We start from the raw sequence: 13,509 nt of genomic DNA on the forward strand, positions 1-13,509 counted from the left end.
CTTTTGTCAGCAGGGAATGTCATTACACTGCATTCCTGTTTTGTAGCAGATGTTTATTTATTTGCATTCATCAAATGGCACGAGTTAAATTATTTTGGAGTGGACCAACATGCACATGTACTATTATGCCCATAAACAAATGTAAGCCTGCATATTAGGTCCGTGGAAAAATAGAGAAGAAAAAAATACGTCATGGTATAATTTGCACTCTTGAGTTTCCAAATTGTAATTCCGAGTTGGATGACCATTCAAAATATTTCTCCCATTTGGTGCTTGTTTTTTCCAATTCCCAGTTGTCTTGACAGCGCTGAGATCGGAGATTTCAGAGTTCCCAATTGTCTTGAACGTGGCATCAACGGAATCAGCGTTTCCACTAGTTACCATAGCCACCAAATCAAAATTGGCTATATCGTAAAAATACATAAATGTACTTTTTGGTGTTAATTTAAGGTTATGTTTAAAATCCCATGTCAAGAAGATAAATTGTAGACATAGACGGGGTTTATGCCGGTGTGTAACTAGTGACATCCCAGAATCAGGCTCAGGCGGAATAACGCGCAACGCAATGTCTGACGTAATTGTGGCTGGCTTCACATAAATTGGCGTTCCGCTGTCTTTCGAGGCAGGAAAAGGCAGGAAGATGGCGGCGCTACGAATGGTCGTGCTGTCGGGGACTGGAAGAACCCTACTATGCACGCCAAAAACGATCAAGGCCCCTCGGGTATGATATGTTTATCCTCTCAATGCTGTATTGGGATTATGCTCGCTTCTGCCTGCTTTATTTTTGTAGGAAAGGTAACTCTTTCAAAGCCACTCTGACCGCTAGCCGGGTAACGTTAGCTAGCTAGTACTGTAGCTAACAGGCAAGGTCACTCGTGCAATGCTAACGTTAATGTGAGCTAGCTTGCTCCATCTTAAGGCACTACCCAGTATGTTATCCTTGCTATTTTGAAGCAATGGCATATTGAACATCGTCTTGGGTGTTTGTTAGCATTCGAACATAGATCGTCGCCAGTTGATGGGGGGGTAATACCATGTCAGGTTCCGTTAACAGTCTAGTTAGCTAATGTCTGCTTTTCTTGCCGTTTCATAATCGGGATGATTACAAAAGTAACGTTAGCTCATTAGGGAGCTAGCTGGAAAGCAAAACCCAGGTAACGTTAGCCAGCAATGTGATTGTATCAGGCTAACGTTAGTTTACAGAGCCAGAGGTGTAGTTTGAATTGACATAGCTAGCTAGATTGTATTTATAAAAACGACTGATTTGAGACTTGCTACATACACTACTATCTATAGGTGAGGCTCTAAACTGGGAAACGTCTTTCTAACTACATGACAACACTTGTTAATGTATGGTTATCATTAACGTTGGCCATATGCAGGGTATTTGTTGCCAGCCAGTATATGATATCGCTCTGACTTCATGCATCTGTAAATTAATCACTGCTATCTAGCTAGTTGTGCGTATATGTTGCTACTTGTGATGCTAGAAGTCTCACTCCTTTGGTATCTGTGAGACCCAGGCCAGGGTATAAGGGCAGTTTCATAACCACTCGGCTGTATGCCTTTGACTTGACATTAGATGCCTATTCAGTGATATCATGAACCAACAAAGATTGACCCCAATATTAAAGTAATTTTGGTCACATCAAAAGTTATTGTGAAGAACACCTCACATGGGTGCTTTGGATGACACATTATGCAACCCCGGGGGTGTCGGTAGCTAGCAACATTCGTCATCTTATGTCAACTCTCTTCCTCGACAGGTCAACATGTCGTTTGCCAGTTTACCCAGGTCAAAGAAGGTGGCCCTGACAATGTTTGGTGTTTTGACAACCAGTGGGGCTGGGATTGCTCTGATGCTACAGCAGTCTGTTAAGGCCTCAGACCTTGAGCTCCACCCCCCCAACTACCCCTGGACCCACAGCGGCATGTTGTCAGCCCTTGACCACGGCAGGTACAAGCTAACTCCTAACCAAGAAGGACACACAATTGTGTAATTGAATGTAACATTGTACAGTAATGTTATCACTTAGGCTTTTTCCGGTGCTTGCAATGAAACATTTAATTTGAGACTTTGTTTCTGTTCATTTTGGGGAAATATAATTTTTCTTAGGAATTCTTCAGTAATACTTGACACCGAGTGTCAACATGTTATGACTGTCATAACCATGGCATAACAGCTGGTGTAAATTGTCATAACCTTTCATAATATGACCATAACACTGTCATGAACCATATATTTACACTTGTTGTGACATTGCTTTATTTTATGGCTGGTTATGACACATACAGAGTCAAAACACAGTTTTTTTTTTCTGCCAAGAATTTTCCTTTCGTTTGAAAGTTTGTTCCTTAAATCTTTTGTTATAATGAATTCTCATGTTTTTTTCATAATATTTTAAGTAACTTATGGAAAATAAACTGACACTGTCAAAGCATTGACCATCTGTCACTTTACTTGGACTAAGAAAATACACATGACACTGTCAAAAAGCATTATGGTCATCATAATCATATAAGCCAGATAGGCCTATCACGTACATGCCCTGATATCAATCACAAAGAGGGTGTCTTGTCCTGCTCCTGAAATCTGCTCCTGCATTCATCCATCAGCAACAGAGCATTGTGTTGGTCATGTCTGACATCGATGTGTGCTCAATTACGATGATAATTTAATATGATACATTTTTTAAAAAGTTTGTGTATATATACACACACTGTTAGGCTATGGTGTAGTGGAGTGTTTTACCTTGTGTTGGAAGTTATGGGTTTTGACACTGCTATGTTGGTCTCATAACCCGCCATAAAATAATGCAATATGTCACAACTGGTAGAAATGTGTTGACAGTGTTATGACCATATTATAACGGTTATGACAAGTTTGTCAACTGTTTTAACATGGTAGTGACCGTGTCATAACATGTTATGACTCTGGGTGTCAAATAGTGTTACAGAATCTTGTTATTACATACTAGATCATATTTGCCTCACAAGGAGGACTGGATGAAATGGATTGTAACTGTTTTCGTTATATTGCAGCATCCGTCGTGGATATCAGGTGTACAAGCAAGTGTGTTCAGCGTGTCACAGCATGGAGTACCTGGCCTTCCGTAACTTGGTTGGAGTGTCGCACACAGAGGCTGAAGTTAAGGTTCTGGCTGAGGAGGTAAGGCTGTGTCCTTGGCCATTAGATTAAACTAGGTCATGACCTTATAGATGAGTGTATCAGTTGCTCTGGCTAGAACTTGCACCTGAGCACAGTTCCGGGATCAGTTTTTCCCTGTCCTAACATTGACCATTATGGAAATGCAAACCGATCAGTTTCTAGGGACATCTTGGTCCTTCTCCAAGTCACTGACCGCCGTCTGTGTTCTCCGCTCAGATTGAGGTGGTGGATGGCCCTGACGAGTCGGGAGAGATGTTTACCCGTCCAGGAAAGCTCTCCGACTACTTCCCCAAGCCATACTCCAACCCAGAGGCTGCCCGTGTGGCCAACGGCGGAGCCTTGCCACCAGATCTCAGCTACATCGTCAATGCCAGGTACTTTGTTGCTAACGTCAGAGTATCTGGTGATGGGTCATATCGACAGTAAACTAAACGTTAGATTTAAGGTACAATATATTGTCACCTTTTCTTACCCAAAATATGTTTTTACTGTCTATGGAGCAGGATAATATACTTTCGTAAATCCACAGCAAGACACTCCACTCCTATTAATCCTACAATGATATCGTACCTTAGATTGCCTTGTCCTAAGTTGTTTCTCTCCATTGCTCCAGACATGGAGGTGAAGACTATGTATTCTCCCTGCTGACGGGTTACTGTGAGCCCCCTGCTGGAGTGGAGGTGAGAGAGGGCCTCTACTACAACCCCTACTTTCCAGGCCAGGCCATTGGCATGGCTCCTCCTATCTACAATGAGGTCCTGGAATTCGAGGACGGTCAGTAGAATTCCCCCTTGGGATCACTAACTTGAAATAATGTATAAATCTATTCATAAAGTAATTTTTATACATTGTGCTCCTAGGACTCCGTTTTAACCGTTGACCTGACAGGCTGAATGTCTAGATTCTGGTGTCTGTATAAAGTCATACTTATGATTTGATATAGTGAAAGTGGCATTTTCTGTTTTGGTCATTGACAAGACACTCTCAAAAAGAGCAACTTAGTCAGTGCATTCAACTAAGGTAGATAAGACAACCACATATTACAATCATTGCAAGTAAAACCTTCCATTCTCATGTGACAGGAACCCCAGCCACCATGAGCCAGGTGGCCAAGGATGTGTGCACCTTCCTCCGGTGGGCAGCCGAGCCTGAGCACGACCAGCGCAAACGCATGGGCCTGAAGGTAAGCTGGGAGGTGGCGCCGCCCTCTGGCGTAATAGAACTAGCATCAGAAATGTATTCTCAACCTGGGGTGTATTCATTAGTGCAAACTGTAGCAGAACGTTTTGCAATGAAAGCAAGTTTATTTTCCATTTACTTCCGTTTGGTTTTTAGTAAATACACCTCAACTTTTTATGACAATCACTTAGCACTCTTGAGAAGTGGTAGATCTATGTGGGTTATTGTTTGCTGTCAAGCAATCCAAAGAGGGGATTTGCCTCAGTAGTGCTTCCTTTATTTCATTAAAAAATATATATATATTGGTCACTAGAAGCAAGCGGAGATCTACCGCTTAGATTTCTTTGTTTAAAACATGATAAATGTAAGCCTATGCAACATTAACCTAATAAAAACAGTTCTCTACGAATGAGGTTTGTGCAGTAGGTCTATTACATTACATTATCACAGCATATGGGCCGAGGATCTTTGGATTTTCATTCCTCCCTTGTACTTCATTGACTAATTAGTGACCTTAATTCATCAATCATTCCCCTCACTTGGTTGTAGAGGTCTTCATTGAAAGGAAATACCACAAATCTGCCGACACTACGCCCTACAGGGAATGAGTTTGACACAACTGCTTTACACTGTATACCAGAATTTCCTTTGCTGCATTAGGAATGCTGCATTATCTCACCAACCGTCTCTTGTCATACCTCTGGGTAGTAGAGGTTCTGTTGTCTTTACATCATCTAAGTCTATCTCATTGGAAGTTGACTTTTACAGTATACTTTTGGTCAACAATTCCGATTCTGAATCCAAACAACTTGGATGCTTATAAACAGGTCTTAGATTCATTGTCTTCCTTTTTCTTTGTTCCTGACGTGCGCTGGTGAGATACTCTTGCTTTTTCCACCCCAGGGACTCTTGAGGCATGCCTTGTAACTCTTTTGTAACTTAATGGTGTTACTATAATATAAAATGCAGTCAGGTTTATCAAATGTAGATGGTTAAATATGATTTATGCTTGGCCTGCTAATATTGTTCTTCTCGGACCATATTATATTTCAAAACTCAAGCTTCGATGACAAAATAGATCAGTTGCTATATCACTTGCGAGGCTCGGCTGAGCATAAATAATTTTTATTTTTTATTTTACTGGACAGACGGTACACTTGCATCTGATGGTCCATCTCAGCCGAGAGAGGAAGGGAGAGCGCTCTCTCCTTTCCTCATGTGAGACTGGCCAGAGAGGGGACACTTTCCACCTGATGGTGAAACTCGAGTCTCACCGCATTTATTTTTGCTTCATGCACAAATTCATGTTATTCCTTTATTCAAATGGACACGACGAGCTGCAAATAATTAATTGCAGAGCGAGTAGAAGTGTATTTTTATGTTTAGAAAAAGTGTTGAATAAACTTAAACATGAACTCATAAAAACAGCAGCTCTATGCTTTATTCTTTCTGGTCATGATTTTTAGTTATAAAATCTCACATAGGCTCGTATTGAACTTTGCTCTTGGGTCGTGGAAGCTGTAGGCACAGTGATTTGAGCTGTCCAATTGCCCAGCGAAGTAGGCACACTTGATTTAGCAGGCGGAGTTTGTCCCTTCAGACAAATGGCAACATTTTGCCTACCTGAGGCGTCGGGCTTCTGAATCAAGTGCACCTACCGCCAACAGCGCAAGACAAATAAAAAATATGAAAAATAGGAGTGCAAGCCTTTATCATTTTTTTTTTTACTGAAATGTTTGGTGATTGACTAAGAATGCCTTTAAGATCATGGGTTGGTGATCACTGTTTTAATACATGACAAGTAGTGCTTTCATATATACATTTACATTTACATTTATTCATTTCATATGTATCTAACATTTAAAATAATTTTAAAAGACTGGAGTGATTCCAATTCACTCAACTCTTTCTTCCCCCAGCTGCTCATGGGTTCCGCCATCTTGGTCCCTCTGGTCTATTACATGAAGAGGCACAGGTGGTCTGTGCTGAAGAGCAGGAAGATTGCTTACAGGCCCCCCAAGTAAAGACCTGGACAGTTGCATTCTGCCTGCCCATGTGGCTGCTCGGCTCGAACTCTGACCCCTCTGATTTGCAATTGTCCATCTTTAATTTAAAAAACAACCTCACATGCATTTAAGATATGGTTGCCCTAATTCACTTGATGGGGGTCTTTTCAAAAAGAGGTATTCTCTGCCAAATGGGAAGGATGTAAACACAACCTCAACTTGTTTTGAACTGTAATCAAACGAAACGTGTCCAGGTTGTGGTCTAGTGTTTCCCAACTCCAGTAACCCCAACGGCACACATTTTTTGGGTGGGAAACACTTGTATAGTGGCTAACCAGTTCTTTTGAGGGGATTCTCAACCGGAGTCAATGTATGTTCCTGCAACCTTCTTGTGCTGTTGTGGATCTGTCACGTTATAGGTTCTCTACACTTTGGTGTGTAAATATTTAATTAACACTGGTGTACTGAATAAACCATGTTTTAATCCGATACTACGTGTGACAATGTTATTCTGCAATGCACCTACACCACGCTTCTCTGTGGCTCATACACTACACACAACATGTAGGTGCTGCTTTAGTTTTTGAGATGATAAATCTCTTGTCGAGGGAGAAGCTGGTTTTTACATGGTGTATATTTCTTCTGAACACTTCCGTTTCTTGGCAATGCCAACTCTTGCATTTACAAAAATTGTTCGCTAGCAGGACAGGCAAACACCAGAGTACTAAATTGTAAACTAATCAAAACGTGTGCACTCTGCTGATCACTTTATTTTATTTAACTAGTGTAACGGCGTTCTTCGTTTGTAGAAGGAGTTCGGACCGAAATGCAGCGTGGTGGTTACTCATGTCTTTAATGAAACAATCGCGATACATGAAATAACTATACAAATACAAACGGAACGTGAACCTATCTGGTTAAACTACACAGACAGGAACAATCACCCACGAAATACAGTGAACCCCGGCTACCTAAATACGGTTCCCAATCAGAGACGAGAATCACCTGACTCTGATAACCTCAGACAGCCAAGCCTATACAACACCCCTACTCAGCCGCTATCCCAAATACTACAAACCCCAATACGAAATACAACAAAATAAACCCATGTCACACCCTGGCCTGACCAAATAATTAACGAAAACACAAAATACTAAGACCAAGGCGTGACAACTAGGTTAGTCCGTTTAACAAATTCTTATTTACAATGAAGGCCAAACCCGGACGACGCTGGACCAGTTGTGATTAGAAAGGAGAAGCCCCACATAAAGGAACATTTTATGGAGTCCACAGGCCAACATTTGGTATCCCTGATTCTCAAAAGATTAGAGGAGCAATTTTAATTTTATTTTGAGGACTGCAGAGGACAGTCTTATGATGATGGCCCCTCATGAGAGGCAAAAACAAAGGTGTCCAAGCCAGACTCTTGGAAATGAATCCAAGAGCTCTATGTGGGGTTCACACATTGAACCTGGTTGTGGCTGATGCTGCCAAAAGTTCTGTCGATGCCACAGGTTACTTTGGCATCTTACACAAACTGTACACCATGTTCTCGGCCTCCACACAGTGATGGGCCATTATACAACTTCAGCATCTGTACAGGGGTGTGGTATGACATCTTGAGCCAGATCCTACATGTGATCAAGCTGATGCAGTCTCCCAGTATGCATGTGGATGTTGCAGTCAGTCTTCTCAGAAAGAGGTCTCAGCAGCTCCAGGTCAATGGGCTTTATGACTACACAAACATCAGCCAAGGATATTTGCGAGGGTATGAATGTAGAGGCCATTCTACAACAGAATAGGCTGAGGTTCACAAAGCGGCATTTTTCATAATCATTCGATGAGCCTTTGAGTGATGCCCTGAAGAAGCTGGAGGTGACATTTTTCAATGTCGTTGTTGATGCTGCAACCTTAGCCATTCAGGAAAGATTTTCCACATTGGAAAATGTGGGAGAGAAGTTTTGAGTGCTGTCAACCTTCCAAAGTCTCTAAAATGAGGAGCTAACAGAACAATGTGATGCTCCTAGTATGTCACTACACTATAAAGAACACTCAGACTTAGATGACAGAGAGCTTGCACAGGAACTGAAGAACTTGCTTGACTTGCCATTGAAGACCATGACCTTACTTGAGCTGCTGATATGTATACACGAAAGGGAGCTCTCAGAAATGTATCCAAATTTGTGGACTGCTCTCAGAATTGGTCTTACTCTTCCAGTCACTGTGGCTGAAGCAGAGAGGAGCTTGTCAAAGCTGAAGCTCATCAAATCCTACCCGAGGTCCACCATGTCACAGGAACACCTTTAGTGGCCTTACTGTCGTCAGTATTAACCATGCAATTGCTGGGCAGATTTCTTAAGATGTAATTGATGACTTTGCATCAAGGAAGGCAAGAAAGGTCAGGGTTTAGATGGCAGTTGTGCAATTTAGTTTGTGTCAGGTATGAAGGAAAGACCCAGATGCAGACAACATCAAATTAACAATGGTTCAATAATCCAACAGGGGCAGGTAAAAGACAGGTCAAGGCAGGCAGGCAGGGGTCAGTAAACCAGGTCAAGGCAGGCAGGGGTCAATAAACCAGAGGTGGGGCAACGGTACCGGGCGGCGGGCAGGCTCAGGGTAGGCAGAGTTGTCAGGCAGGCGAGCTCAGAGTCAGGACAGGCAAGGGTCAAAACCAGGAGGGTGAGAAAAAGAGACTGGGAAAAGCAGGAGCTGAGACACAAAAATGCTGGTTGGCTTGACAAACAAGACGAACTGGCAACAGACGAACAGAGAACACAGGGGGTGGAGACCATCACAAAGACAGGTGAAACAGATCAGGGTGTGACAGTTTGTGTTTCTTGTTCGATGTGTAATAATCAGGTTCTGTTTGTGTATTTGTGTGATATAGGATTTGTGCAATTTAGTTTGATTTGTGTGTTTTTTGTTAGCAATAGGGTAATAGTGTTATTGTTTTTTTTTTAACTAGCAATAGGGTAATAATTCAATAATAATTTTATTGTATTTATATAATAAAATTAGTTTCTATTTTACTTTCTTACTTTTTGATATTTATGAGTCTTTTATATTTATATAGTTTTAAATGTTATGATTATTTAGCTTTTGGTGCTTATGGAACATTTCAGGGATCTTTTATTTCAGCTCAAGAAACATGGGACCAACATTTTACATGTTGCGTTTATATTTTTGTTCAGAAAGACACCAAGAGACAACAAAAATACTATTTACACACTTCATGTATTCATATTCTTATTTACATTACAGTTAAGTTAGATCTTTAGAAAGAGAGAGAGGCTGTAATACAATGTGTTTTTTATCTGTTTTTTTTAGAGCTAAACTTGCTTTTTGCCTGAGTAACCTCTGGTGGCAGAGCATTCCATGATGACATGGCTCTATACATAACTGAGTAACCTCTGGTGGCAGAGCATTCCATGATGACATGGCTCTATACATAACTGAGTAACCTCTGGTGGCAGAGCATTCCATGATGACATGGCTCTATACATAACTGAGGGACAAAGGGTATATAACAAAGTATTGAGATAAACTTTTGTTATTGACCAAATGCTTATTTTCCACCATAATTTGCAAATAAATTCATTAAAAATCCTACAATGTGATTTTCTTCTCATTCTGTCTGTCTGTTGAAGTGTACCTATGATGAAAATTACAGGCCTCTCTCATCTTTTCAAGTGGAAGAACTTGCACAATTGGTGGCTGACTAAATACTTTTTTGCCCCACTGTACAAAAAATATATATTACAACATTTTTGTGCACCAAAAATGTCTAATGAAAATGATTCAGGAAGATGTGATTCTGTTTGTTATTAACTATGGATAATGTCTTAACCTCTCTGGGATATGTGGGACGGTAGCGTCCCACCCCGCCAACAGCCAGTGAAAGTGCAGGGCGCCAAATTCAAAACGACAAAAATCTCATAATTAAAATTCCTCAAGCATACAAGTATTTTACACCATTTTAAAGATACAATTCTCGTTAATCCAGCCACAGTGTCTGATTTCAAAAATACTTCACAGCGAAAGCACCACATTATGTTAGGTCACCACCAAGTCACAGAAAAACACAGCGATTTTTCCAGCCAAAGAGTGGAGTCACAAAAAGCAGAAATATAGATAAAAAATTAATCACTAACCTTTGATGATCTTCATCAGATGACACTCATAGGACTTCATGTTACACAATACATGTATGTTTTGTTTGATTAAGTGCATATTTTGTTAGTGTAATTTCATTATTCCAATATGTTTTCATGAATTTAATTCACTTAGTCTAGTTTATGAGAATTTGTAAGATTCTTATTTGCATAAAATGGACAGAGACCAGTCTTATCAAAATTATATAATAGTATTTATTCTCGGAGCGCGCTGCCATGTAACCACGAACAACAGTTTATATACAAAATATTACGTCATAAGTTATAAAATATTCTTTCTCCCAACAGTTCAAAAGTTCATTCCCACCCCTTTGCTCTCTCTCACTCCAGACACAGTTAAATCAAGATAAAACTTCTGAAGTTTTCATCCATCACCATTCAGCAGACAGTTCCAGCTCATGGAAAACCTGAGAAAACACCCTCTGCCTTATCTAAACATCCCAGAGCTAAGTTGATTCGGTTCAACCATAGGTTAATGACCCTTTCTGCTTACTTAAAAACCTACACTTCCAGTCTTCTCCTACCTGGCTGGAATGGTATTTATTTGATTTAATTACCCCCTGTTTCATGCTCCACAATCCCTTCCTTATGAATTAATATTGTTAATCAGATATAATAAAACAGAGTATAAGTTTAATTAGTTATAGTTCTATTTAAAATGTAGATTTTGTTTAGTCATTATTCATAAAATTCCTAACATATTTATATCCAAAAATCGAATTTTACATTGGCTTGTTATGTTCAGTAGTTCCAAAACATGCAGTGATTTTGCAGAGAGCCACATCAATTCACAGAAATACTCATAATAAACATTGATAAAAGATACAACTACTATAACTGGAACTTTAGATAAACTTCTCCTTAATGCAACCGCTGTGTCAGATTTCAAAAAAACTTTGCGGAAAAGCACACCATGCAATAATCTGAGTACGGCACTCAGAGCCCAAACAGGCCAAAGAAATATCCGCCATGTTGTGTAGTCAACATTTGTCAGAAATAGTATTATAAATATTCACTTAACTTTGATGATCTTCATCAGAATGCACTCCCACGAATCCCAGTTCCACAATAAATGTTTGATTTGTTCGATAATGTCCATTTATGTCCAAATAGCTACTTTTGTTAGTGCGTTTTGTAAACAAATACAAAGTCACGAAGCGCGTTCACTAGGAGCAGACAAAATGTCAAAAAGTTCCGTTACAGTCCGTAGAAATATGTCAAACTATGTATAGAATAAATCTTTAGGATGTTTTTAACATAAATCTTCAATAATGTAGAAAAGTGTCTGTAGAAAAGCAATGGAACGGGAGCTACCTCTCACGTGAACGAGCGTCACAAGCCTGTGGCCAGACCACTGACTCAAACAATGGCCCTTATGAGCCCTTCTTTTACAGTATAAGCCTCAAACAAGTTTCTAAAGACTATTGACATCTAGTGGAAGCCTTAGGAAGTGCAAGACGACCAATATCCCACTGTATATTCAATAGGGAATGAGTTGAAAATTGACCAACCTCAGATTTCCCACTTGCTGGTTGGATTTTCTTCTCGGGTTTTTGCCTGCCATATGAGTTCTGTTATACTCACAGACATCATTCAAACAGTTTTAGAAACTTCAGAGTATTCTCTATCCAAATATAGTAATTATATGCATATTCTAGCTTTAATGGCTGAGTAGAAGGCAGTTTACTCTGGGCACCTTTTTCATCCAAGCCCCCCAGTCACCAAGAAGTTTTAAACAAGATGATTAAATTCAATCATAAATATTAGTAATTTTGGTATAGAATTATTTCATTTTTGTTTGTGTTCAAAGTATTTGGCAACAAGAATAAAAACATTCATTTCAATGGTCTTGTTTTCATTGCAATATTAACATATTGTATGCCTCATGCCAAAAACTTGGGTAGGGTACAAAAAGCTAAATAAGTATTCTGCAAGGTTTTCCAAAAAATCTATCAAAGATTTACATTTATAGAAAAAGTGTGTAAGATTTTCACCTTATTTTTCGCAATATCATAAACAATAGTCTTTTACACTTTCAAAATTGCATTTTATATATTAATATGGTTTAAGGGGGCACTTTTGTCAAGACGACAAGGTGAAGGTCCTCTACTCAAATGGCACAACAGAATCGTTCAGATTGACCAAAGCACCACATATAACAACCATCTCGTATAATTGGAGGGATGTCTCCTTTCATATCTGGAAAAGGAAAAAGTTGTTGAAGCAGAATCTGATGCTGCTGCTGCATTGCTCATCTTCACAGTGGGAATCTAGTCGACATGGGTGTCTTGACAGAGGTCAGCTGGTGAACCTACAGTAGTACATAAACCAATGAAAAGCTTCAGGTCACCTATACCATCAGGGCTCTTAATTGTTTGGTTATGTTTAATTCATTCACATGTTTTAGTGTCATATAAATATTAAATGTATTGTTTGTCTTGAACAACCAATAGTCAACACATCAAGTTGTCCTATCCCATTGAGACTTTTGTCATATTCTGTAATGTCCATACATTTTCCCTGCTCCTATGAATAAATTTAAACAAATTATCATTGGGTTATCATATGAATAAATTAATATATGATAACCACTGGAGGTTTTTTAATATATATTTTTTTACAATAATGTCCTCCAGGCTATATGGACGTCATATTGTACAATTTGCTTCTCTCCTTTTCATGGTCAAAGCTAGAAGGGATCCAGTTTTTGTCAAATGAACATGATATTTGACATTTCGTAGCAGATTATGAGAATTTAGGCAGCAGGATTGGAGAATTAGGTTATGTATAAGAAAAGTGTTAGGGTTAGCTAAAATGCAAACAAACAAAACCATTTTGAACAATTTGACAATAGCTGGATCCCTTTTAGCCAGGACCCCCTTTTAATAAGGCTAGATTACACGGTTGCATTCAAGACAAAGTTGTTTTTATTGATCTGTTGTTAGTGTCAGTAGAGTAGGTCTAGGCTACCATCATATTG

The 13,509-nt window shown here is 39.6% G+C and overlaps 1 protein-coding gene across 1 annotated transcript; it reads left to right on the forward strand.

The window, feature by feature from the left end:
* The first annotated feature begins 553 nt into the window (after positions 1-553).
* Positions 554-6,843, forward strand: LOC118370056 (cytochrome c1, heme protein, mitochondrial-like). The gene is made up of 7 exons (XM_035754845.2): positions 554-721; positions 1,767-1,957; positions 3,043-3,169; positions 3,386-3,543; positions 3,783-3,943; positions 4,252-4,352; positions 6,268-6,843. The coding sequence occupies exons 1-7, from the start codon at positions 641-643 to the stop codon at positions 6,370-6,372; spliced, it is 924 nt and encodes a 307-aa protein (XP_035610738.1). The 5' UTR covers positions 554-640; the 3' UTR covers positions 6,373-6,843.
* Positions 6,844-13,509: the final 6,666 nt, after the last annotated feature.

The sequence above is a fragment of the Oncorhynchus keta genome, chromosome 37 (assembly GCF_023373465.1).
Source record: "Oncorhynchus keta strain PuntledgeMale-10-30-2019 chromosome 37, Oket_V2, whole genome shotgun sequence".
In the NCBI taxonomy this organism is placed as follows: Eukaryota; Metazoa; Chordata; class Actinopteri; order Salmoniformes; family Salmonidae; genus Oncorhynchus; species Oncorhynchus keta.

Bases quoted from the DNA above. Each gene is read 5' to 3' on its own strand.
- LOC118370056 (XM_035754845.2), top strand. From the start codon at position 641: ATGGCGGCGCTACGAATGGTCGTGCTGTCGGGGACTGGAAGAACCCTA. The intron at 722-1,766 runs GTATGATATGTT...CTTCCTCGACAG, and splicing joins AAACGATCAAGGCCCCTCGG to GTCAACATGTCGTTTGCCAG. The intron at 4,353-6,267 runs GTAAGCTGGGAG...TTCTTCCCCCAG, and splicing joins GCAAACGCATGGGCCTGAAG to CTGCTCATGGGTTCCGCCAT.